Source organism: Ranitomeya variabilis, chromosome 1 (genome assembly GCF_051348905.1).
Source record: "Ranitomeya variabilis isolate aRanVar5 chromosome 1, aRanVar5.hap1, whole genome shotgun sequence".
Taxonomy (NCBI): domain Eukaryota; kingdom Metazoa; phylum Chordata; class Amphibia; order Anura; family Dendrobatidae; genus Ranitomeya; species Ranitomeya variabilis.
In genome coordinates, this window is record NC_135232.1 from 986,555,548 (window position 1) to 986,583,337 (window position 27,790).

At 44.6% G+C, this 27,790-nt stretch overlaps 1 protein-coding gene across 1 annotated transcript in view; it reads right to left on the reverse strand.

Annotated features, from left to right (window-relative positions):
• FSTL5 (follistatin like 5) overlaps positions 1-27,790 on the reverse strand; it is a 1,228,096-nt gene that overhangs the window by 1,092,652 nt on the left and 107,654 nt on the right. Inside the window, exon 2 of the mRNA XM_077279443.1 lies at positions 1,898-2,026. Within this exon, the coding sequence (XP_077135558.1) occupies positions 1,898-2,020 (123 nt within the window). The 5' untranslated portion in view covers positions 2,021-2,026. The remainder of the gene's footprint in view (positions 1-1,897; positions 2,027-27,790) is intronic.

The following is a 27,790-nucleotide window of genomic DNA, read 5'->3' on the forward strand; positions in this document are numbered from 1 at the left end:
ACTGTGCTTACCGTGCGCACACTCCAGAGGGGGAGGGAAGGAGGGAGTAGCAGGCTGAAGCAGCGGTGTGAAGAAACACAGACAAGAACCTGGGGGGTCATGTGACCAGAGTGGGAAGGTCCTGAAGACAAGAGCTAGCACCCGAGCGTACTGGGGGGTGCAAGGCTGAAAATAAGAGCCCGCAAAGACAGGAGTGGAGTCAGACAAGCCAAGGTCAGTAACAGGAGGACAGTGCAGGACAAAAGGAGTGAGACAAAAACATAGTTAGGTGTTAAGCTGGAGTCAATTAACAATAGAACCATCAACGAAGTACAGAATCAACAGGCAATAGCAAAGAAGGGGACAGACCGGGTCAGCAACAGGAAATATTCACGCAGAGCAGGCACAGGGTACAAACACACAGAACACCAGGGTCAACTTAACTCAGCCGAGGGCAGGAGTATAACTGACAAGGACTCAAGCTAACCAAAGCTATAAAAAGCCTTCCCAGAACCAGAAAGAGGTCACAAATAATTAACCCCTGGCACGTCAGTCCAAAAACTACCACAGGCTCATGACAGATTTTTTTGCACTGTGCAAAATATCATTTTACCTGATAAAGGAACATTTTGCTCATTCAATGGCTGATCATCAGATTTTTTTACATGGCAAGATAATCAGGAAATGTGCATTTTCAATAATTCTCATACACAATTATCTTCCAAAGTGCTGCTTAAAAGGTGTATTATCATTATCTGGAAAGAGATTTGCTAAAAAAGAAGCCACCACTTTAACCGTAATGAAGATAAAGCAATACTTACCTAATACTCTCCATCAAGAACCCAAACACTGGGTGAATCAGGAGTGAAACAGTACTGTTTCTTTACAAGATTTCCTTTAAGATTTTGTCTCTGGAGCTTGTACTTTTCCTTGCAGCCTCATACGTACAGTAGGTCATTATTTTATCTTTATTTTTTCCTTACTTATTTGTAGGTTTAGTAGTCCTTCTCATAAAAAATCTCTTTGATACTTAAAGGGAACCTGTCACCTGAATTTGGCGGGACCAGTTTTGGGTCATATGGGCGGGGTTTTCGGGTGTTTGATTCACCCTTTCCTTACCCGCTGGCTGCATGCTGGCCGCAATATTGGATTGAAGTTCTTTCTCTGTCCTCCGGAGTACACGCCAGTGCAAGGTAATATTGCCTTATATCACCCATATGACCCAAAACTTGTCCCGCCAAATTCAGGTGACAGGTTCCCTTAAATCTGCTTTTAGCCTCTTCCCGACCTCAGGACATATCCATACATCCAGATTGCTAGGTATTTCTGATTGGTGAAACCACAACGTCATCGTGGGGGCCCGATCATTGCCAGGGTTACCCGATGTTGTGATGACAACAACAGTGTCGCCAGGCACTAGCAAGTTAGTAAGATCATGCACAATGCATGATTTAACTAACTTGTGTCTGCAGGGCTGAAAGTTCTAATCCATCGCAGCAATGCATTAGAACTGCGATCAGACTAGAGAAAGTGAATGTCCCATAGAGGGACTTAGTAAAAAAGTTTAGAAAAAAAAATGTACAAATATATTTTTTTTTTATTTAAAAATTGGCCTGGTCATGGCCTGGGGAGTGAAAGGGTTTTAGACCAACAGCACATCTTCAGTGGGATGGTCTGGTAGGAATTTTCAGACATTCTATCAAATAAGCTAAAGAAGGTATCCAAATGCAGCATAGCAATTATTGCTGGTTGAATTAAACCACAATAGAAACTAAAGACCAAGGTCAGGACATGTTTATAGACAAAATCTGAAGCTCTTGTCTCTATCGTCAAAATTCAGAACCCTAATTTTGATGAAAATTGTAACATTAAACAGATCAATTAAAATAATTATGCAGTAAAAAAATATATGTCTCACCTTGTGTCGTAGTCTTATGTACGATGGAAAGGACTTGACACCAAAATCTTCTTTTACTGCTCTTCCCTGTACTAGCAGGATGCAACACCCCAAGCAAAAAATAGTTGTGTGCCAACTCGACATCTTGTTCTGATAAGACATAAAAAAGACAATTAACAATAAGGCTTATAGACAATTTTAAAGAAAAAAAAACATTTAAAGAAAGTACTTTGCAAACAATCAGCAACAAAAGAATTAATAATGGCTCTCCATTCTACAAATTACATTCAAAAATGTCAAAATGTGTTTTGTGCCTTTTTTTGTTTGCACCTAATTTATTATTCTATTTGTGCCTTTTTTTAAGTCTATTTTTTATGTGCTCACCAGGATTTTCTGTATGTTGTGGGCAGTCTAGCAATTTCAGATATATTTGTACGACTTATCAATTGCGACTTTTTTTAAAAAGTCATAAAATTTGGAGCAACTTCACTCCAGTCGCCTCTGGTGAATTCTTGAGAATGGCAACCTTTTTGCATATATTTTAGTGACTTTTGGTGCTGAAGCACAACGTCGCAAAAAACAGTTCAAGGCAGAAAAAAAGTGTTGTTTTTTTTTACTTAGCACCAAATTCTTGAACTGCCAGTGCCACTTTGTCGAATTTGGCAAAGTGACTTAAAAAACCACAAATGATGAATCGGAGACAATGCATAATAATATAATCATGTACTTAAAGGGGTTGATTACTACTTTAGATGTTCCTTTCATGTAGAATAACTCCCATAGATAATCACTTCACTAAAGGCTTTGCCAACCCTGCAGTAACCTGACACCTGCTCTTCTGGTCACATGATCTGTTGCTTAGAATCTCCTAGCTTCCTGTGATGTCATGTCAGATTCTCCCTCAGTTCTTGGCTCTGTAAATTGATGGGTGGGCCAGGTTTGTTGTGCACATGGGTGGGGCTTGCTACATGGATGCAGAAAGCCTCAGCCAGGGCTGAATTCAGAATAGTTCACTGGATTTCTGTTAATGCTGGCAGCTCTGCCATACATCTATATGAATACCACAGGGTGTATATACATGTACAATAGACTGCTGTATACCCTGTATAATGCATATACACCATGCTGTCTACTCTCTATTATATTAATAACCAAATACTAGGCCTAAATAGAAAGGTACTTCCATATATACAAAATCAATCAAAAAAAGCAATCGGAAGCTTAAATACCATTAAAAGATATCAATATTGTATTATTTCACAAAAAAATATAAAAACAAATCTCATAGTAGCCAGTGGGAAAACATGTGACAGAATACTACTGTCTGCATACAAGAATATGCCTCAAAATCTAGTGATATACACAAACATGCCAAAAGTAGCAAACAAGGGTTAATCCCATAAAGTACACTATATAGCAAACATGTTAACAGTCAAAGGGTTAATCCCATAAAGTACACTATATAGCAAACATGCTTGTAAAAGAGGAAACCCTATCTAGTTGAAAACATATAGCTTATTGCACCTCCACTGGAGGGTGCATGATAGTGCATCACTAATAAATGGTACATATAGTGCACATATAGGGCATGAAAATGACCAGTGACTATCCCCCTGGACGAAGCATACCGTGAAACGCGCGTCAGGGTTCCTGTATTGTGCTGCATACTCAGGTAATATGCCCTCATTCATTTTCATGCCCTATATGTGCACTATATGTACCATTTATTAGTGATGCACTATCTTGCACCCTCCAGTGGAGGTGCAATAAGCTATATGTTTTCAACTAGATAGGGTTTCCTCTTTTACAAGCATGTTTGCTATATAGTGTACTTTATGGGATTAAACCCTTTGATTGTAATATGTTTGCTATATAGTGTACTTTATGGGATTAACTCTTTGACTGTTAACATGTTTGCTATATAGTGTACTTTATGGGATTAACCCTTGTTTGCTACTTTTGGCATGTTTGTATATAATGTAGGGGACAGGGACCTGGTGAGCTGTGCAGACGGGTGGAACCATTGTTGCCGGGAGTCGGGGTTCCGGGGGACGGATTTGAGGGGCGCATGGGAAGCCAGGCTCATGTAACAGGAGGCAGAGTGACGCAGGGAGAGAGGAGGATAAAAAGAAAAACGCGCGAAAGCAGGGACAGAGAAGCGCGGGAAATCTCTGAGGAGAGGAAACTGCAGCGCAGTTGTTGTGAGTGTGCAGGCCGCAGTGAGACTTGCTGGAAGCAGGGGGAAAACGTGCAACAGACATTGCGGGCAATTACCAGAGCCCCCAAAAAGAGGCGCATTCGTCGTCAGCGACCCCCCAGGCAGAGGGGTAGTGCTGATCAGCTCAGGGACAGTATTACAGCGCTCCCCGGGAGCATCTTGCCACAGAGTGCTCCGGATCCTCCTGGGTTTTTCTTAGCTGTGACTGATACTGATAATTCTGCTAATTCTCCTCAAAAAGACTCCTCTCTGGACGTGGAAACGGTTATCCCGGATCAACGTCCGCCTGCGGGAGGTAACGCAGCACCGCAAAAGACATTGTGGACTCGAATCTACACCTGGGTTCGACGTCGGAGGACACCGCCTTCCCTCACCACTAGGACTACGTCGCTGACGGAACCTCACCACCGGGACTACATCGCTGAGACAGCACCGATAAGTGAACGTTGTTGACTTTACCTTAGTAGGAGAGGTACTAGTGAGGCGCGGCCGCGTTCTTCGGGTATAGTTCAGGCCTCCTATATAGTAGTTAGGATTTACTGTGATATTGTATACTTGTACTCAAGTTCCCTGCGTGGAAAACTGTTGTTATATTTTTTGGGTTGGGAGTTAAAAGAAAAGTTAAAAACGCTGTTTGCTTTCTGGCTCCCATTTGTCCCTGCATCCTTCTTTACCTGCGGTCTCTACATTTGGCGTAGTCGGCAGGATGAAGGATCCAAAGAGGGAGCCAGAAGATACGGAGGATGGGGCTGGGCCGAGAGCGTCTCTCTCATTGGGGGCCATGTTGAATAACCTGCCCAAGTTTAATGGGAGCAACATGTTGTTGTGGAGTTGGACTGAAAGGATGCGGGGGCTGCTGAGGATGCATCCTATGACCCCGGCCCTGGAAGCAGAGGTGGCCATTATGGCCTTAGACGGAGAGGCCCGAGATTCAGTGATGTTGAGACCCCCCACAGAGCGGAATACTTTTACCGGGGTGTTAAATGTGTTAGAGGGGACGCACGGGGATCCCACCGACGTGGGAGAGCTGCGGGCCCGGTTGTTTGGACGGCAACAAAAAGAAGGCGAGACTGTCACTCAGTACATGAATGCTCTGCAAGAGCTAAACATTGCAATCGTGCGGAAAGATGGTATGGGGATGGGACATGTTGACGTGACCCTGCGCGACCAACTGGTGACGGGACTGCGAGATGAGTTGACCAAACAGGCTCTACGTGAACGAGTGCGGGTCGACCCGCGCCTGACTTTCTCCGACATAGGCAATGAGGCCCGCACCCGGGAGCAAGAGAGGGGGGTGACGGTCCTGACAGGAGAGACTCGGGTTATCCAGACCGCTGCACCAGGAGGGGGTGAGCCGTCGTGGGTTCAGGAGATGCGGCAGGAGCTCAAACAAATCAGGGACGAACTGGCTGAAGTTAAAAAGAATGCGCGAAGCCCAAGGGAGCTACCCCGGGGGCAAGGGTCTGGGAGTCCAGCTCGTGGCGCTCGTCCAGGATATTATCCGGTCCCCGGTGCTTGTTATGGTTGCGGGGAGGCAGGACATTTCGCACGGGAGTGCCCCCGGAGAGGGAGGGCCTCGTCCCGTCAGGCGTTAAACTAGAGGGCTCCGAGCTAAGGGGACGACGCTCGGAGCCAGAGTCCCCACGGATGGGTGGTGAAAGTCCCGGAAATTTGGTTGCCAGCTGCCCCCTGGTTTGGGCAGAGTTTGAAGGGCGGGCTGTCCGTTGTCTGGTGGACACCGGGTCCCAAGTCACGACTATGCCCGAGGCTTATTTTAGAAAACACTTTCCTTTGACAGTCAGACCCCAATGGGGTCCCGTAATTCGGTTACAGGCCGCCAATCAGCTGCCCATCCCAGTGGAAGGGGTCACCTGGATGCAAATATCTTTATGTGGGAAGGACCTGGGCCGCCGGGGGGTTGTGTTAACTCGGGGAGATCCCAGCCCACAACATACCGTGACCTTGGGGATGAACGTATTGAAAGATTTTGGCAGTTTTCTGTTAGGGGAGACTACGCAAGAGACACTCAATCAGTGGGGGACCAGTACACCTCAGGGCTCCGTGTTCAGACAGTTAGTGAGAGAAGTCCGGGTACAAGAGACCTGTCAAGAGGGAGACATACTAGGGAGAGTGATTACTTCCCCGACAGCTAAGGTGACGTTCCCCCCAGGACAGACTGTTATATCCCTGCCCATACGAGCCCGCATCCCTCTAGAAGGAGTACAAGTACAGATTGAGCCCACCTTTACATCCCCTTTGCCCACAGGACTGCTGGTGGCCCGATCTCTGGCTACTGTTAAAAATGGAGCCGTACCAGTGCGATGTGTGAATGTGGACGAACACGATGTCGTGCTACGGGTCCGAAGTGAGATGGCCAAAGTGTTACGACCTTTAGAAGTGATGCCCCCTCCAGATACTTTGCAGTTAACGGTGGATTCCCCTGATCCCTGGATGGTCAGTGTCCGGTCTACGCAGGATCCTGAGCCAATAGCATTTCGAAAGGGTCAAACTATTCTGGAGCACATGCGGACGGAATTGTCGGGCCTGGATCCATCACAGATCTCACAAGTGCAGCGACTCCTTGGACATTATGCTAAAGTGTTCGCACAACATGAAGATGATTTTGGCTGTACCACGGCCATCGAACATGGAATTCCGACCGGAGATACAGTGCCCATCAGGGAGCGGTACAGACAGATTCCCCCGCAGATGTACCAGGAAGTAAAGACGTTGTTAGGCCAGATGCTACAAAAGGGAGTGATCCGCGAGAGTCAGAGCCCGTGGGCTGCCCCGATCGTGCTGGTGCGGAAAAAGGACGGCACGCTCCGGTTCTGTGTGGACTATCGTAAGCTAAATGCATGCACCGTCCGAGACTCTTATCCACTTCCCCGTATCGAGGAGTCTCTCTCCGTGCTGGGTCAGGCCAAATATTTTTCCACCTTAGACCTAGCCAGCGGATACTGGCAGGTCCCGATGACAGAAGCAGATCGTCCTAAGACAGCGTTTATCCTTCCCATGGGACTATTCGAGTTCAATCGAATGCCGTTTGGGCTGGCCAACGCTCCAGGCACCTTCCAACGATTAATGGAGCGGTGTCTGGGGGATTTGAACTTTGAGGCCACTCTCATTTATCTGGATGACATCATCATCTATGCTCCAACATTCGAGGAACATCTGTGCCGACTGGAGCAAGTACTAGACCGGTTGCTGAAATACGGGCTTAAGGTGAAGCCCCAGAAGTGTCACTTGTTCCGGGAACAGATCGAGTACCTGGGGCATGTGGTGTCCGCCGAAGGAGTCCGGCCATCGCAGGAGAAGATTGCCGCAATCCAGGAGTGGCCCACACCGGAGACCGCCAAGGATGTACGGGCGTTCTTGGGCCTCGCTGGGTACTACCGGCGCTTCGTGAAGAACTTTGCTCGCCGTTCTCACAATCTACAAGTCCTGCTGAAAGGAAGCTCCCCCAAGGAACGGGGAAAGAAGATACAATGGCAGGAGCCACAAGAAGCAGCGTTCCGGGACTTGAAGACAGCTCTCATGGAGCCGCCGGTGTTGGCTTATGCGGACTTTTCGCAACCGTTCATCCTACACACCGACGGCAGCTCTCAGGGATTGGGGGCTGTGTTGTCTCAGGTTCAGGATGGGCGGGAGAGAGTGATCGCCTATGCGAGTCGGTCTCTTCATGACTCTGAGTTGAACCCGGACAATTATAGTTCTTTCAAGGTGGAGCTGCTGGCCGTGGTGTGGGCTATGACGGAGCGGTTCGCTGAGTACCTGGCCGGTTCCGAGGTGCTGATACGCACGGATAACAACCCATTGGCACATCTGGAAAATGCGAAATTGGGTGCCCTGGAACAGCGCTGGGTAGCCCGGATGGCCAAGTACAGATACCGTATCCTCTACAAGCGAGGAGCGGAGAATGTTCATGCTGACGCGTTATCTCGTCTGCGGAAGAACCCCCCAAGAACTAACCGAGATGAGGAGCTGGAGGGAGAAGAAATCCCCTACGCCATCGGGGGTGCTGCTCGGATGGCTGTGAGCCGGGAACAGACCGGGAACGGAACGGCTACAGGACTGTTGGTTCAGAGTCGGGACGAATGGATACGGCTGCAACAGGAAGACCAGGAACTAGCTCCATTGCGACAGTGGTTAACGAATGGTCTATTGCCCGTGAGAACCCCTGGACAAACTCTCCCGTCAGACCTGAACCTTCTTCTGCGGCAGTGGGAGCGCCTAACTCTTCAGGACGGGCTCTTATGCCACTTAACCATGGCTCAGGCAGATTCCGAGCCGACCTGGCAGATGGTCTTACCAGGGCCCGTGGTGGCCGCAGTTGCTAAAGAAGCTCATGAGTCCGGGGCACACTTCGGAGTGAAGAGGACGTTTAAGTGGCTGCAAACTCGGTTCTATCATCCTCGGCTGCTTGCGGAAGTACAAACTGCCTGTAGACAATGTCGACAATGTGAGCTAACCAAGTCACCGGAGGAAAGGGCGCCTGTGCAGAGCATCACGACGTCTGCCCCTTTTGAAGTATTAATGATAGACTACATTACCATTGGAGCAGCGCATCAAGGCTACGAACACTGCCTCGTTATGGTAGATCATCTTTCAAAATTCGCGGTAGTCACCCCTACCCGTGATCAGACGGCTGAGTCGGCGGCGAGCGCTATCTGTAAGAACTTTATTCAAGTTTACGGCTGTCCGAGGCGAATACATTCGGATCAAGGCGCCTGTTTCTTGGGCAAAGTCATGGAAGAGCTGCATCGCCTCTACGGCATTGATAAGTCACGCACCACACCGCATCACCCCCAGGGAAACGGGGCTTGTGAGCGGTTTAACCGGACTTTGCTTCAAATGCTGCGTGCGCTAGAACAAGATCAGAAGGCCCGCTGGCCGGAGTATGTGTCTGACCTAGTGTGGGTCTACAACAATAGAGTTCATCAAGTCACAGGACGCACCCCGTATGAAGTGGTCTTTGGGCGCCCAGGAAAAGGCATGACAGATCTGGAACTGTCTTCGGAGGAAGAAGGCCCCCGAACAGGGATGGCTTCGTGGGTGCGTGATCATCGGCATCGGCTGCAGACCTTACACCGACTGGTACACACTCGAATTCGGGAAGTGGAGCATCGGAGCACCCCTACAGCAAAACCCCCAGAGTTCCGGCCAGGTGATCGAGTACTCGTTCGAGAGCAAAGACCGCAAAACAAGTTAGACCATCGTTGGGAAAAAACACCCTATCGGGTGCTTCGCCGTATAGACCCGCATGGACCTGTATATGAAGTGCAGTCTGAGGCCCCCGGAAGTACAGGTACTCGCATTCTTCATCGCAACATGCTCCGGTTGTGTCGCTCTGTTGACTCGGACACCCCGGAATCCGCAATCAGGGAAGAGCCACCTACGACTGAGTCCCCCAACAACCATTGGTGGGATGAAGAAGATGATGAAGAAGAAGAACGGCGTCAAAATACTCCCCCTATCTCGACTACTACACTACCCCTGACCAGTCACCCTTCCGCTGACGACATTCCCCCAACACCCCCTACACAGGGACCCGAGCCACGACGTTCTGAACGTTCTACTGCCGGTAGACCCCCAACTCGCTACAGTCCTGACTTACACACTAGACAGACCCAAGTGTGGAACAACCCGTCAGATGGGCGACCTGTCAGTGCGAAGGCCTCGCCCGGGGACTGGCGAGCATACAGGGTGGGGGAATGTAGGGGACAGGGACCTGGTGAGCTGTGCAGACGGGTGGAACCATTGTTGCCGGGAGTCGGGGTTCCGGGGGACGGATTTGAGGGGCGCATGGGAAGCCAGGCTCATGTGACAGGAGGCAGAGTGACGCAGGGAGAGAGGAGGATAAAAAGAAAAACGCGCGAAAGCAGGGACAGAGAAGCGCGGGAAATCTCTGAGGAGAGGAAACTGCAGCGCAGTTGTTGTGAGTGTGCAGGCCGCAGTGAGACTTGCTGGAAGCAGGGGGAAAACGTGCAACAGACACTGCGGGCAATTACCAGAGCCCCCAAAAAGAGGCGCATTCGTCGTCAGCGACCCCCCAGGCAGAGGGGTAGTGCTGATCAGCTCAGGGACAGTATTACAGCGCTCCCCGGGAGCATCTTGCCACAGAGTGCTCCGGATCCTCCTGGGTTTTTCTTAGCTGTGACTGATACTGATAATTCTGCTAATTCTCCTCAAAAAGACTCCTCTCTGGACGTGGAAACGGTTATCCCGGATCAACGTCCGCCTGCGGGAGGTAACGCAGCACCGCAAAAGACATTCTGGACTCGAATCTACACCTGGGTTCGACGTCGGAGGACACCGCCTTCCCTCACCACTAGGACTACGTCGCTGACGGAGCCTCACCACCGGGACTACATTGCTGAGACAGCACCGATAAGTGAACGTTGTTGACTTTACCTTAGTAGGAGAGGTACTAGTGAGGCGCGGCCGCGTTCTTCGGGTATAGTTCAGGCCTCCTATATAGTAGTTAGGATTTACTGTGATATTGTATACTTGTACTCAAGTTCCCTGCGTGGAAAACTGTTGTTATATTTTTTGGGTTGGGAGTTAAAAGAAAAGTTAAAAACGCTGTTTGCTTTCTGGCTCCCATTTGTCCCTGCATCCTTCTTTACCTGCGGTCTCTACAATATCACTAGATTTTGAGGCATATTCTTGTATGCAGACAGTAGTATTCTGTCACATGTTTTCCCACTGGCTACTATGAGATTTGTTTTTATATTTTTTTGTGAAATAATACAATATTGATATCTTTTAATGGTATTTAAGCTTCCGATTGCTTTTTTTGATTGATTCTCTATTATATTAATATATTTAGGTCTCTCACCATTAGTGTTGAGCGATACCGTCCGATACTTGAAAGTATCGGTATCGGAAAGTATCGGCCGATACCGTCACAGTATCGGAATCTAATCCGATACCGATACCCGATACCAATACAAGTCAATGGGACTCAAGTATCGGACGGTATTCCTGATGGTTCCCAGGGTCTGAAGGAGAGGAAACTCTCCTTCAGGCCCTGGGAACCATATAAATGTGTAAAAGAAAGAATTAAAATAAAAAATATCGCTATACTCACCTCTCCGACGCAGCCGGGACTTCAGCGAGGGAACCGGCAGCGTTGTTTGTTTAAAAATCGCGCTATTACTTGGTTACGTGAATTCCCGGCTTGTGATTGGTCAGGTCGGCCATGTTGCCGGGACGCGGACCAATCACAGCAAGCCGTGACGAAATTACGTCACGGCTTGCTGTGATTGGTCCGCGTCCCGGCAATATGGCCGCCCTGACCAATCACAAGCCGGGACGTCACGGGAGGCTGGACACGCGCTCATTTTAAAATGGGCGCGTGTCCAGCCTCCCGTGACGTCACGGCTTGTGATTGGTTGCGCCGCGATCAACCAATCACAAGCCGGGAGGCTGGACGCGCTCATTTTGAAATGGGCGCGTGTCCAGCCTCCCGTGACGTCACGGCTTGTGATTGGTTGCGCCGCGATCAACCAATCACAAGCCGGGAGGCTGGACGCGCTCATTTTGAAATGGGCGCGTGTCCAGCCTCCCGGCTTGTGATTGGTTGACCGCGACGCAACCAATCACAAGCCGTGACGTCACGGGAGGCTGGACACGCGCCCTTTTTAAAATGAGCGCGTTTCCAGCCTCCCGTGACGTCACGGCTTGTGATTGGTTAATGGCGGCCATGTTGCCGGGACGCGGACCAATCACAGCAAGCCGTGACGTATTTTCGTCACGGCTTGCTGTGATTGGTCCGCGGCCCGGCAACATGGCCGCCCTGACCAATCACAAGCCGGGACTTCGCGTAACCATGTAAAAGCGGGAATTTTAAACAAACAACGCTGCCGGTTCCTGCGCTGAGGTCCCGGCTGCGTCGGACAGGTGAGTATAGCGATATTTTTTATTTTAATTCTCTATTTTACACATTTTAACATTAATGTTGTTCCGATACCCGATACCCGATACCACAAGAGTATCGGAATCCCGGTATCGGAATTCCGATACAGCAAGTATCGGCCGATACCCGATACTTGCAGCATCGGAATGCTCAACACTACTCACCATCCATCAATTGATCCATCCCATAATAAATGTCAGTGAGGTGGAGTAGGAGATAATCTTAATTGTCAGGACTGGCGTAATGATGCTTTGTGCTTCTATTCCCTGCACTGTTATGTACATGGGATTGTGCAGACGCTGTGTGTTACACAAGTAGTATGGGGGGTTTAGAGTAACAGGTTTGTATTCACTGCTGGCTTGCAGCCCAGCACAGGGAATGATGGAAAATTGTAAATTGTAGACACCATAGCTGGTGCCAGGACACAGAAAGTGAAGCTAAAAGGCAAAAAACAACATAGAACTTGGCAGAAAATGTACAGAGGGTTATTTTGTGGCATTATTCATAAGCATTTGTGGCAAAATCAATAACTAAGCCAAGGTGGCAAATAACTTCTTTAAGTTGTAAATAGTGTGAAAACCACAGGCTTTATTAATATTTTAATTAAAGAACTATAAGGTAAGTGAAGGTACAACTCTGGCACACATATTGCAAATGCTTCCTCTGGTGATATAATTCACAAGTCTGCCAAGACATCAGTCTGCCCCTTGCATCATATAAGTGTATCATACAAGCGAAGTGAAGCTCAGAATTAATCCAGAATTGAACCAGAAGGGAACTGAAGGTAACTGGAAAGTCACTGTAAACAATGTTTCTGTTTGTTTTCACTCTTACCCCTTTAATCCTTCACTTTCTGCTTACCCTCGTAATCCATGCACCAAGTAAGGAACCGATTATCTCTCCCTCCATCCTCCCCATCCATCTCACCTCCACGTCAGAACTGTTCCTCAACATACAATCCTCTGTCTCCATACACAGACAGCCCCTTCATGTCCTCTCCTACTCCCACCTGCTAAAACTTTCTCTGCTCCTCCTCACTGCCGGTGATATTTCTCCAAATCCTGGTCCTCCTCACTACATCCCCACAGTCAGTTCTAACTCCCATCCACAATCTATCACAACTTTCTGTAACCTCTCTAACCTTATACCCATTCGCCCAGCCCCCCTTCCCCAGTCCCACTAACAGGAGCTCTATGGAACGCTGGTTCTGTCTGCAACAAACTTTATACATCCATGATCTTGTCATTACTAACTTTCCTTTCTCGCCATCTCTGCAACTTGGCTCGCCCCTTCTGACACAGCCTCCCCTGCTGCACTTTCGTATGGTGGATTCCACCTTTCCCACACACCCTGCCCCAGCAGCAAGCATGGTGGAGAAGTTGGTTTCCACTGCCACCCTCTGTTACCCTCCCTTCCTGTGAGGTGCATTCTGTGCTCATCTACTCCCCCTCCAACCTCAAGCTGGCTGTCATTTACCGTCCCCCAGGGCCAACCACCACCTTCTTTGACCACTTCACCACCTGACTACTTAATTTCCTTTCCGTTGACATCCCCACTATCATCTTGGGCGATTTCAACATCCACATTGACACTGCCCTCAGCTGCCACTAAACTTCTCTTACTTCCTTCTTCGGCCTCAATCAATGGTCTTCTGCAGCCACTTACAAAGGTGGCCACACATTGAACCTCATCTTCACCTGCCTCAGCTCACTATCTAACCTCTTTCTGACCACAACCTACTTACATTCTCTTCCCTCTCCACTCCTTGTCCACAATCCCCACTCAAAAAACATGCACACCATCGCAGAAATCTTAAACACCTCGATCTACATTCACTGTCTGAATCCCTTCTCCCTCTTACAGACATAAGTTCCCTACACAATGCAGATACCGCTGCGGCTCCTTATAACACCACAATATCTGCAGCTCTGTAATCGGTCGCACCTCTCACACATACCAAATCTTGCAAAATCAACAGACAGCCCTGGCACACCAGCCTGACCAAAGAATTGAGATGGGCTACAGGGTTGCTGAGTGGAGATGGAAAAGATTCCACTTCAACGAGCACTTCATCGCATTCAAACAGTGTCTCACTACTTTCAAAGCCACAATTGCTGCAGCAAAACAAACCTACTTCTCATCTCTCATATCTTCCGTCTCACAACCCTAAACAGTTATTCAACTTTCAATTATCTCCTCCATCCCCAGCATCCCCTCCCTCTCCACTCATCTCGGCCAAAGACTTTGTCTCATTTTTAAAGCAGATTGATAAGATTGATAACATTAGAGACAGTTTTGGTCGACAACCCCCAGAGCCCTTCCTCCTAACTGTTCAACACTCCTACTTCAAAACCAACTTCTCCACCATTACAGAAGATCGACTCTCCACTCTACTCTCAAGATTACATCTCACCACCTGTGCACTTGATCCAGTCCAATCCCACTTCATCCCAAACCTCACCACAGTCTTCATCCCAACCCTAACCCATCTCTTCAACCTATCACTAACAAGAGTTGTTTTCCCTTCAAGCTTTAAACATGCCTCAATCACAACTATCCTCAAAAAGCCCTCTCTTGACCCATCCTCTGTATCTAGCTGTTGTCCCATATCACTTCTCCCCTTTGCTTCAAAACTACTGGAACATGTCCATCTTGAACTGTCCTCCCACTTCTCTTCTTGCTCACACTTTGACTGCTTACAATCTGGCTAACAGCTGCATCACTCCACTGAAACTGCCCTAACTAAGTCACCAATGACATATTACCACCAAAGCCAAGCAACACTACTCTGTCCTCCTCCTCCTGGACCTGTCCTCTGCCTCTGCCTTTGACACAGTGGACCATTCCCTATTACTACAGACCCTCTAATCTCTTGGCATCACTGGCATGGCCCTATTTTGGATCTCATCATACCTAACAGACCGGACATTCAGCGTCTCCCACTCATGCACCACCTCCTCACCTCACCCCATATCTGTTGGAGAATTGCAAGGTACAGTCCTAGGTCCCTGCTCTGCTCTATTCGGACAGCTCATAGAATCTCATAGCTTTCAGTATCACCTCTATGCTGATGACACACAGATCTACATCTCTGGACCAGATATCACCTCCCAACTAACCAGAATCCTACAATGTCTGTCCGCTATTTCATACTTCTTCTCTGCTAGATTTATAAAACTTAATATGGACAAAACAGAATTCATCATCTTTCCCCATCTCACTTGACCCCCAACAGACCTATCCATTAAAGTAAATGGCTGATCACTCTTCCCAGTCCCACAAGCTCTCTGCCTTGGGGTAATCATTGACTTGATCTCTCCTTCATACCACATATCCAAGCCCTTTCCACTTTCTGCCGACTTCAACTCAAAAATATTTTCCAGACCTGTACATTCCTCAACCAAGAATCTGCAAAAACCCAGTCCATGCCCTCATCATCTCCCACCTTGACTACTGCAACCTCCTGCTCTGTGGCCTTCCCTCTAACACTCTTTCACCCCTCCAATCTATTCTAAACTTTGCTGCTAATCCACCTGTCCCTCCACTTTCCCTGGCCTCTCCCCTCTGTCAATCCCTGCATTGGCTCCCCATTACCCAAAGACTCTAGTTCAAAACCGTAACCATGTCATACAAAGCCATCCACAACCTGTGTCCTCCATATATTTGTGACCTTGTCTCCCTGTACTTACGCAACCTCCGATCCTCACAAGATCTCCTTCTCTACTCCCATCTTATCTCCTCTTCCCACAATCACATAAAAGATTTCTCCCGCACATCATTCCTACTCTGGAATTCTCTACCCCAACATATCAGACTCTCGCCTACCACAGAAACCTTCAAAAAGAACCTGAAGACCTACCTCTTCTGTAAAGCCTACAACCTGCAGTAACCACCGATCCACCAAACCACTGCATGACCAGCTCTACCCTCACCTACTGTATTCTCACCCATCCCTGTAGATTGTGAGCCCTCACGGGCAGTGTCCTCTCTCTTCCTGTACCAGTGATGACCTGTATTGTTTAAGATTACTGTACTTGTTTTTATTATGTATAACCCTCCTCACATGTAAAGCGCGATGGAATAAATGGCATTATAATAGTAAATAATAATAATAATTGAGTTTCATGGAAAGAGAATCTATTAATATCAAATAATTTCACCTCAAAAGGCATTGTCTCATCTTCTTTAATGTATTAAATTACACATCGCCTAGATCACTGGCCACTTCTACAGTATATCAGTGATGGACAGTCACCCAGACAAGGAGCACAACACTCACAACATAGCTCTTTGCTATACAGTATCCAAGCACTGGTCTGAAGCTGGGTGGATCACTAGATGCAACCAGCTTCTGCTACCCTGCACTCCCACAATGCTGCAGAGACAAAGCTGCCTCTTACTTGCAGGATGAGAGAGCAGAGTTTGGGCCAGAGACTTAGCCATGGTGTTGGCCTGCACTATCAATTATCAGTAGCATATCACATTCCCCTTACAAGCAGGAGTGTTGTGATCATGAAGACAGAAGATGCTACAATTCTTTTAACTCAAGATCTCTCCGTAGTGTGGCATATGTTAGGATAATGCAGAGAAAACGACTATTGCTTCACTTCAATAGCATAATAGTCCATTGGCTACATTCTAATTACATGTTAAAATATTTATTTCTCCATTATAGAACAGTTCCTGAATCTGTATTTGGAAATTATTTAAATAAATTAATATCATGATTCTCAATCGCATATATGTTTTAACATAAAAATATCCAACAGATTGGTGAATCCTCTTCTGTGGTTCAATTTTCTAGCACAGCTAAAGGCATAAAATACAATATGTCATGGACTACTAAAAATCTAATTGCTTTTTTCATGTACAGTGGACTTCTCTTTTGATTCTAGTAATAGTAGCAGAAAATTGAATGCAGCTCCTTTTCTGTGACCAGTTCGCACATTATTTGATAGATGAGTCCATTATAGTAGTAGAAATATGGAACCCTGCAGGCATGTCCCTACAATTCACACAAAGCTGAAAGATAGCTGCATTACAATGGTGGCATCTCTAGAGTTGGTAAGATGTTCTAATGGCTAGAAAGGAAATACTTAATGAGGACTGGAAGCAGTCACAGTCACGCACTGTGCATTATTATCATGCAAAGATTAGACTTAATAGTGATGGATACAGAAATCTGGATGGCGCAGTTCCACTATGACTTCAACCTGTTATAGGAATGATTTTATGATCTAGTTACATATGCTGTTATAGATGTTACTTTTTGAGTTTCTAAAGAAAGTAATTAAGTAAATTACAAAAAAATCCCCACCAACATAATTGACCAAAAATAAACCTATCTGTAAAGAATTAGTCTGTTGCTTAACTACCAGCAGCCTGTAGTTCCTCTTTGAAAACATACTATATATAAATGTAAACCTGTCTAGCATTTAGCCAGAGAACAGTAGGAGACATTTACTTTATGTAAATTATTTCCTCCAGGCTTTGGGGAGAAATCTGCCTGGAAGATAACTCTGACTCCAGAGATTATTTTGCATGAATGAGAGTTACCAGTGTGATATGTAATGGCCGCTCTCTGCCCTCCTGATCTCACAGACCTGCAGGCTGTGTGTGTGATTATAACTAGTAAATATAGAAAAACTGACTGAACAGCCATCTTGAGATGGCTGTTCAGTCAGTTTTTCTATATTTACTATGTATTGCTTTTTCTGACTTGAACACCCCGCCCTTCACCATGCTGTGATTTTAATTACATCCAAACACAGTTGGTTCTAACCTCCTCTATAAATACAGGCTTTACCATTTTATTAGCCATAGGTAAGTGTTCACACTAGGCAGACAGGTTAGTTACCCATTCGATATGAGATTACCTTGACGTTTGGTGAATGGGCTCACAACATTTGGCCAAATTTTGTGCTAAAAATCTCATGTGTTTTTTCATAAATTTCACAAGCCATTATGCTGTTCACATTTCATGTATTGCACATTTCCTTGCTTTAGCACAATAAACTTGAGTGCAGCCATTATCTATTTGCTGTGTGATTATAACTGACACATCTGCAGATTCCTCTGTTTCATCTTCCAACTCACAGGACGACAGGGTTGCAATATTGTTGAAATACAGCAGAGCTCAGAAAGGGCACAAAATATTTCATTTCTCTTGTTCTGTGTTAGTTACATGTCTCACACTGGTAACTCCTCCTTCATGTAGAATAAGCTCTGGAGGCAGAGTTATTTCCAGGCATCATCCGCCCCACAGCCTGGTAGAGGTCACTTATATGTAAGAAAAACATGGATTTCTCTGGAATACAACATCAGATCGCAGATATCAATTTATCATTTTATCTAGCTTCCTATGACCTATATGTCCATATAGATGGTTTAGGATTGGCGATCCTACTGACAGATTCACTTTAAATACTGCATCTTTATGAAAGTGTTTCTACATAAAAGTTGCAAGAAAGTTGAAAATGATAGACAGGTTATAGCTGTCTTAAAAAGACATGGAGTTAATACATTTTTGCTGCAATAATTTTTAACATGAATAAAATAAAATAAAATCTTAACAAAATTTGGCATCCTTAACTTGCAACATTTGACATATTGATCTTCTGCTCTTTGCTAACATCCAGAAGTGTACAATCTCGCTTAAAAAAAAATCTTCTGGCAGAAATTGAGACAAATTTGTCATTAGGGTGCCACATTTTATCTTGTTATAGTATATAGATGATGCTGTCTTTCATTGCATTGTGTTCCATGGCGGTATCTGAGCCTAACAGCAGCTTGTACTTCTGCTCCCTAAATAGCAAATCTACCACACTGAGTACACAAGTATTATGCAGGTGAGTATTTTGATCATATCATCATCTTGATGCATATTTTCCAACTCCAAGCTGTATGGGCCAAGAAATATCTGAAGACAGATGTTTTAAAGGTTTTATGGACTGATGAGATGAGAGTGACTCTTGATGGACCGGCAGGACCACTGCCGATCACTACTTCTCAGATTCCAGCAAGCAGTGATATAGGAAAAGGCCTGCATTTTTCAATAAAACCATTCTATTTATGCTGGACAATGCATTATTGCATGCACTGAAGTCTCCTCTTCTTGGTCAGCCAGTAAAGGCCTTAAGTTGCAAGAATAATGACATGCCACCTTCCTCAACTGACCTAAACCCTATTGCACATTTGTGAGCCCATTATACACAGTAAATTTACAGTGAAAGAAAATAGTACACCTCTTATCGGTGTCTGGGAGTCTTTGATTGAGGCTGTTAAAAAGTTGATTGTCAACAGATTAAGCAACTGATTCCATGGATGGAAGACTTATGACCGTTATTGAAAAGAAGTGGGCTGTATTGATTACTAATATATATTTTAAAATATCAGAAATGTATTTTTATATATTTTGAGTAGTTTGGGTATTATTCTCACTGTAACAGATGAAAAGAAACACTTTGGATGGAAACATTTATGTTTTTCATTTAGTTACAAAAAAATTCTGTACTCTAATAGTTGCTCAATAATTCTGCACGCTAAGATATTCTAAAATGCTCAGGTATCAGGCGTATGAATCTTTTGGATTCCCCGAGAGCACTGTAGTAGATGAATAATAAAATGAATCATCAAAAACACAAATAGCCTAATTGTGTACACAGTGTACATCAAACTTTGAGGAGCCTGCACAGCCAGAAAACATCAGATATCAAAATGTGCAGGTGACACAAACATTGGTGGCTGCTCTACATTTAATACACATCTTGAGCTACTAAGGAGATTGCAAATGGTTTATGTTCATTTTAAATCAATAAATGTGTCAAGGGTAGGGAATGTCATAAGAAAAAAGGTAAGTGAATAAAATGCCAACTTTTAATATACACTGTAGCTCATGTTTCTTTATGCACCTTTAGGAAGCCATGTCAGATTGCAGTCATTTTATAATAACAACTGTTTTAGGAATATAAACTCAGTTTATTTTCTTTTTTTTCCTCCTACCTAAGGGTTTGTCTCCCTTTGAGTCTTCAGGAGCACAGAGCTCCTCTGCCTATAGATCTTTCTGCTTGTTGCGGGTGGTTCTCTCCTGATGACTGACAGGTCAGGCTGGTGGCATGGCAGAGCTGCTTGCCTGAACTGTTCTGTCACTGATGATTTAAACTACCAATGGTCTCAGCATCAAAAGAGCAAAAGGGGTTTAGAAGCTGGCTGGATCCAGGGAATCTAGCCAGCTTGAGGGCAAGCTATATTGCAGACTGTTTTCACGTGCACGCTTCTCATGTAGAAGACCAGACACCTCTAAGGTAACTAGCAGCCTTGGAAACAAGCCATAAACTATTGAATTCAAAATTCCTCCTTATTTAATAAGAGTAGAATTTTTTATACTGTTAAGTTTGGTCAGGTGGCTGGTAAGCATCATCAGTTCCAGAATTACTGAAGACCACAGTAATGGCAGAGCTGGGGTGGCAAAGTATTGAAGCAGCGATTGTTTGTTTCTTCTTTATTTTACATCATTTTCTTAGGGCCAATTTTGTATAATCCTGAAAAAAACACTTAATGTGTCTTCTGGGTATGTGAGTACGTGTAAATGACCTGTCATATCATACATGTGGCTCATTCTGCTTCTCTATTTTCCTACCATCAGCATGAACTTAGAAGCAGTTCTATCAGTAAACACTTTAGCAGTAGCTGATGCTATTGATCTTAATCATGAGTTTATTTTTTTTCTTCAGATGTAATTTACCAGGGACTATAGCGGCTGACAACAAAAATACATTTATATAATATATATAAGAAGAGCTTGGCAAATTCAAAAAACAATGTACCTAAAAGACAGTGTATCTGAAAAAATCCTACTTGGTGGTTAATTTTTTATTGTTTTTCCACTGAGCATTAAACAAATTTCAGGACAGCTTACAAAGTAATCAAAGTGGCTTGTAAAATCTGTTCTACAGTATTTTGACTGATCCACTAATACTTTATGAAAATAAACACCTTGCACATTGACAGCATGCCAAACAACCCGTTATATTTATTAAAAAAGCCTTTAAATACAATTTCACATCACAGAATAATTTTGCATTACAAACTAAATTGAACCTTGGATGCCTAGCTCCTACAAGTAATAAATGTACAAATGGTAATACTTTTAGTAAATACATAATTTACATATACTGTACTAGATTGTGGCCCAATTCTAACACATCGGGTATCTACTATATAATTGTCTAAGGGGTACTTCCGTCTTTCTGTCTGCAACTTCCGTCACGGAAATCCCACGTCGCTGATTGGTCTCGCCAGCTGCCTGTCCCGGCTGCCGCAACCAATCAGTGATGGGCACACGAGAATCAGTCCCTCCCTACTCTTGTCCAGTCAGTGCCCGGCGCCTGCTCCATACTCCCCTCCAGTCAGTGCTGACAAAGGGTTAATGACAGCGTTAACGGACCGTGTTATGCCGCGGGTAACGCACTCCGTTAACGCTGCTATTAACCCTGTGTGACCAACTTTTTACTATTGATGCTGCCTATGGAGCATCAATAGTAAAAGGTCTAATGTTAAAAATAATGAAGAAACAAAAAACCTGCTATTCTCACCTTCCGTCGAGGCGCGCGCGGCTGCCGCCAGCTTCCGTTCCCAGAGAGGCATTGCGAAATTACCCAGAAGACTTAGCGGTCTCGCGAGACCACTACGTCATCTGGGTAATTTCGCAATGCATCCTGGGAATGGAAGATAGCGCCAGCCGCACGCGCATTGACAGAGCTTCGCTGGACGACGGAGGGTGAGTATAGAACTATTTTTTATTTTAATTATTTTTTTAAACAGGGATATGGTGCCCACACTGCTAAATACTATGTGGGCTGTGTTACATCCCGCGTGGGCTGTGTTATATACTACATGGCTGCTATATACTACGTGGGCAATGTTATACACTGCGTGGGCTGCATTACGAGTTATATACTACATGGCTGCTATATACTGCGTGGGCTGTGTTATATACTATGTGGGCTGCGTTACATACTACATGGCTGCTATATACTACATGGGCAGTGTTATATACTGTGTGGGCAATGTTATATACTACGTGGGCTGTGTTATATACTGCATGGGCAGTGTTATACACTGTTTGGGCTGTATTATATACTACGTGGGCAGTGTTATATACTGCGTGCCCACTGTTATATACTGCGTGGCCTGTATTAACGCATCGGGTATTCTACAATATGTCATGGCCTGTGCTATATACTATGTGGCTGCTATATACATACATACATATTCTAGAATACCCGATGCATTAGAATCAGGCCACCATCTAGTTCTAGAATATGCATGTAGTTTATTTATGAAGTTCTCAGAATAATGCAATTTATACACAGGATTCAGCCGGCCGGGCGCGACCAATTAGCGAAGCGTGGTTCAAACTCCGCGCCAATTTGCGGTCGGACTGTGCCTGTCACTGATTGTTCACGGCCAGCCAGGCATGACCAATCAGTGAAGCCAGGGCCGGCTCCAGGTTTTTGAGGGCCTCGGGCAAAAGAGTTTCAGTGGGCCCTCCTCTTTAACACATACCATGATTCATGATGCACAGATACAGCAGAGAAATATACCACAGCCAAGTAGCATATAACACAGCCCCCGCAGCATATAACACAGCCCACATAGCATATAACACAGCCCATGTAGCATATAGCACAGCCACGTAGCATATAGCACAGGCCACGTAGTATATAGCACAAACCACGTAGTATATAACACTGCCCACGTAGCATATAGCACAGCCCATGTTGCATATAGAACAGCCCACACAGTATATAGCACAGCCCACGCAGTGTATACCACAGCCCATGTAGTATATAGCACATCCCCCATAGTATATAACACAGCCCACGCAGTGGATAAGAGCCCACGTAGTATATAGCACAGCCCACACAGTGTATAACACAGCCCATGCAGTATAAAGCACATTCCACATAGTATATTACACAGCCCACGTAGTATATAACACAGCCACGTAGTATATAGCACAGCCAAGTAGTATATTGCCCAGCCATGTATATTGCACAGCTACGTAGTATATAGCACAGCCCACATAGTATATAACACAGCCACGTAGTATATAGCACAGCTCACGTAGCATATAGCAAAGCTCACGTAGTGTATAACACAGCCACGTATTATATTGCCCAGCCACGTAATATACTGCCCAGCCATGTAATATATTGCACATTCCACGTAGTATATAGCACAGCTCACATAGTGTATAGCACAGCTCACGCAGTAACACAGCCATGTAGTATATTGCCCAGCCACGTAATATATTGCACAGCCTACATAGTATAGAACACAGAGACGCAGTATATAACACAGCTCACACAGTATATAACACAGCCCATGTAGTATATAGCACAGCGATGTAGTATATAGCACAGCCCATGTAGTATATAGCACAGAGACATAGTATATAACACAGCCCACACAGTATATAACACAACCCATGTAGTATATAACACAGCCCACGAAGTATATAGCAATGTGGGAACCATAACCCTGTTAAAAAAATTAAAATAAAAAATAGTTATATACTGACTGACCATCCGGCCGCCCCAGGATCCAGGCGAGGCATTTAGCGATGCTTCTCGCAACGCTCCAGTCCCAAGAATGCATTGTGGTATCGCGAGATGATGACGTAGCGGTCTCATAAGACCGCTATGTCATCATCTTGCAAGACCGCAATGCATGGCCCGAAGCGTTGCGAGGAGCGGAAAAGGTGCCGGAAGGTGAGTATACAATGATTTTTTATTTTTTTTAATTATTTTTAACATTAGATCTTTTTACTATTGATTCTGCATAGGCAGCATCAATAGTAAAAAGTTGGTCACACAGGGTTAATAGCAGCGTTAATGGACTGCGTTACACCACGGCATAACGCGGTGTAACGCAGCCATTAACCCTGTGTGAGCGCTGACTGGAGGGGAGTATGGAGGGGGCACTGACAGAGAGTAGGAAGCGGCGAATTCGTGGCCAGACTGTGCACGTTGCTGATTGGTCGCGGCCTGCCGGCCGCAACCAATCAGCGACGCAGGATTTCTGTGACAGACAGACAAACAGACGGAAGTGCACCTTAGACGATTATATATATAGATTGTCTCAAAATTAGTCTAAAACTTTGATTTCAGAGATAAATGATCACCTTAAAAACAAGGAACATAGAGTCTATAAACAGTTTTGAACCTGGAAAACAGCTGATAGTGCCAGATAAAAGTCTAACCCCATTCTCCTGCTCATGTGTGAAGGCCACTCAAATGGTGGCTGTAGTGATGGTTGGATGCTACACCCAAGAGAGGTCAAAGTTCCAATAATGCACAGAGACATGAGCTTTCAACTTTAAGGACCATTATCACAGCACTAATAGGAGCTATTTATTTAAAGGGCTTGTCTGCGGCTTGGAAAACCCACTGAAACTGTGGCGACATTGAAGGTGAGTATAAGGCCGGCGTCATACTAGCGAGTTTTACGGACGTATGAGAGGTGCAGAAAATACGGACTGCATACAGTACAATGATTCCCTATGTCCCAGCTTCTATCTGCCGTAGTTTACTGATCCGTATTATACGGTCTTGTACGGCCGTAGAAAATCACAGCATGTTGCGTTTCTCACCGTACTGCGCAAAAAAAATCGCCAACGAAAGTCTATGGGGTGAGAAAAATACGGATTACACACGGACCATGCGTGTGACTTGCGAGAAAAGCCGGCAATTCAGTGCGGTGTACAGTAAAATCACACTGACAGAATAGAATAGAATAGGTAGAATAAATGTCTACACATAGGATATATATATATATATATATATATATATATATATATATGTGTGTCAGTGAGACACATATATATATATATATATATATATATATATATATATATATATTTCATACAGCGCTAGATATCATAAAAGCCGGTAATTCAATTGCCGGCTTTTGCTATCTCCTTCCCAAACCCGACATGATATGAGACATGGTTTACATACAGTAAACCATCTCATATCCCTTTTTTTTGCATATTCCACACTACTGTTAGCAGTGTGGATGTGCAAACTTTGGGCCCTCTATTAAATTAAAGGGTTAAATCGCGGAAAAAAATGGCATGGGCTCCCGCGCAATTTTCTCCGCCAGAGTGGTAAAGCCAGTGACTGATGGCAGATATTAATAGTCTAGAGAGGGTCCATGGTTATTGGCCCCCCCTGGATAAAAACATCTGCCCCCAGCCACCCAAGAAAAGGCACATCTGGAAGATGCGCCTATTCTGGCACTTGGCCACTCTCTTCCCACTCCCGTGTAGCGGTGGGATATGGGGTAATGAAGGGTTAATGTCACCTTGCTATTGTAAGCCAGATTAATAGTGGAGAGGCATCAATTATGACACCTATCCATTATTAATCCAATAGTACGAAATGGTTAATAAAACACACACACATTATTACAAAGTTCTTTAATGAAATAAAGACACAGGGTGTTTTAATATTTTATCAGACTCTTAATCCACCTGAAGACCCTCGTTCTGAAAAAAAGGAAAAATAAAAAATCAACAATATCCCATACCTTCCATCGTTCTGGTCATGTCCCATGATGTAAATCCATCTGAAGGGGTTAAATCATTTTACACCCAGGAGCTCTGCTAAAGCAGTCGCTCCTGTCTGTAAAACTTGGTGAATGAATGGAAAGCAGGGGAATGTCCTGTAGTTACCTTGAGTTGTGGTGATGCGCCCTCTGCTGGATGTCCTCATATGAACTCAAGCCTGGGAATTTTTCCCACGCTCGAGTTCATATGAGGACATCCAGCAGAGGGTGCATCACCGCGACTCGAGGTAACTACTACTACTGTATATATGTTTTAACGAACATTTGAGCACATAAATCCATTAGATGTCAGTTTTGCAAGCCTGCGAGAAAATATCGCAGTACGGATGCCATATGGATTACATACGGAGGATGACATGCGCAAAGTACGCTGCCACACCCTGCCTACGGATGACATACAGATCACTATTTTGGAAACATTTCTGCGTATTACGGCCGTAAAAAACGGACCGTATTTTCTTACGCTGAGTGTGACGCCGGCCTAAGTGTCATTATTTTACTAGGTGGAAAATATAGGGATTTAGGAGGGGTTATCCGAGTACTGGACAACATTTTTAAATAAATATCTCATGCATAATTAGTTATTTTACATAATGTTTGGTTTACTCTTAGGATTTTGATTACTTACATAGCAAATACCCATGTTAGGTTTTGTAGCCATAGTTTCTTCGAATGAAAGTTTGCTCTATTAACCTCTTTATGACCTTTGACATATAGGTATGTCAAACGTAGTGTCCCTGTCTCAGCAATGGAGCCTGCATCTTTCCTTGCACTTTATGGTTGATTTAATCAGCCACTGAATACATCTAACAGCAGTAGGTGGATCCAAGATCCACCCATGGCTATTAAAGAGTTACACAGACAGCGGCATTTAACATGTATCAAAAAGCATCACAAGCCCCACCCATTGGCACCTTGTCATGCGATGCTGAGACGCCGGTAGGTTAGCATGACAGACGGGGGTCTGCAAAAAACCCGGTGCCTCTCATTGTAAATCTCTTAAAGGAGATCATGATTTTTGCAGGGCTAAAGCTTTGCTTTGTGCAGCACAGGTGAAAAGATGATTGCAGCTTCAAGTCTTCTGAGGGGACTTTTGAAGTTAGTAAATAAAAAGTTTTTAAAAATATTAAAAACTAAAATAGAAACAAAAGAGTAAAATCACCACTCCCTTTTGCCCAATTGAAAATAAGACAATAATACAAAAAAGTACATATATTTGGTATCGCTTCATTCACAAATGTCCCATCTATCAAAATAGAAAGTAAATTAATCCAATCGGTAAACAGTGTAACGAGAAATATCATTGAAACGCCAGAATTAAATTTTTTTGCCCACCACAACATTGCAATAAAATACAATAAGAGGAGATCAAAACATTGTATCTTCCGCAAAATGGTATCAATAAAAATGTCAGCTCAGGGTACAGGAGATAAGCCACAGATCCAAAAAAATGGAGATGCTATGGGTCTCAGAAAATGGTGACATGAGTCAATTTTTTTTCTTATAAATTTGGGATTTTTTTCACCACTTATTTAACCCCTTATTGACAGAGCCAATTTGGCACTTATTGACCAAGCCAATTTTTACAATTCTGACCACTGTCACTTTATGAGGTTATAACTCTGAAATGCTTCAACGGATCCCACTCATTCTCAGAAGTTTTTTTTTCTGACATATTGTACTTCATGATAGTGGTAAATTTTATTGGACAGAACTTGCATTTACTTGTGAAAAAAATGAAAATTTTGCAAAAATGTTGAAACATTTGTGATTTTCAAACTTTTAATTTTTGTACACTTAAATCAGAGAGTGGTGTCTCACAAAGTAGTTAATAAATAACATTTCTCCCATATCTACTTTATACCAGCACAATTTTGAAAACATATTTTTTTGTTATGACATTATAAGGGTTAAAAGTTGACCAACAATTTCTCATTTTTTCCAGCAAAACTTCCAAAACTATTTTTTTAGGGACCAACTCACATTTGAAGTGAATTTAGGGGGTTAATATAACAGGAAAAACCCAAAAGTGACACCATTCTAAAAACTGCACCCCTCAAGGTGTGCAAACCACATTCAAGAAATGTATTAACCCTTCAGGTGCTTCACAGAAAGAAAGCAATGTGGAATAAAAAAATGAACA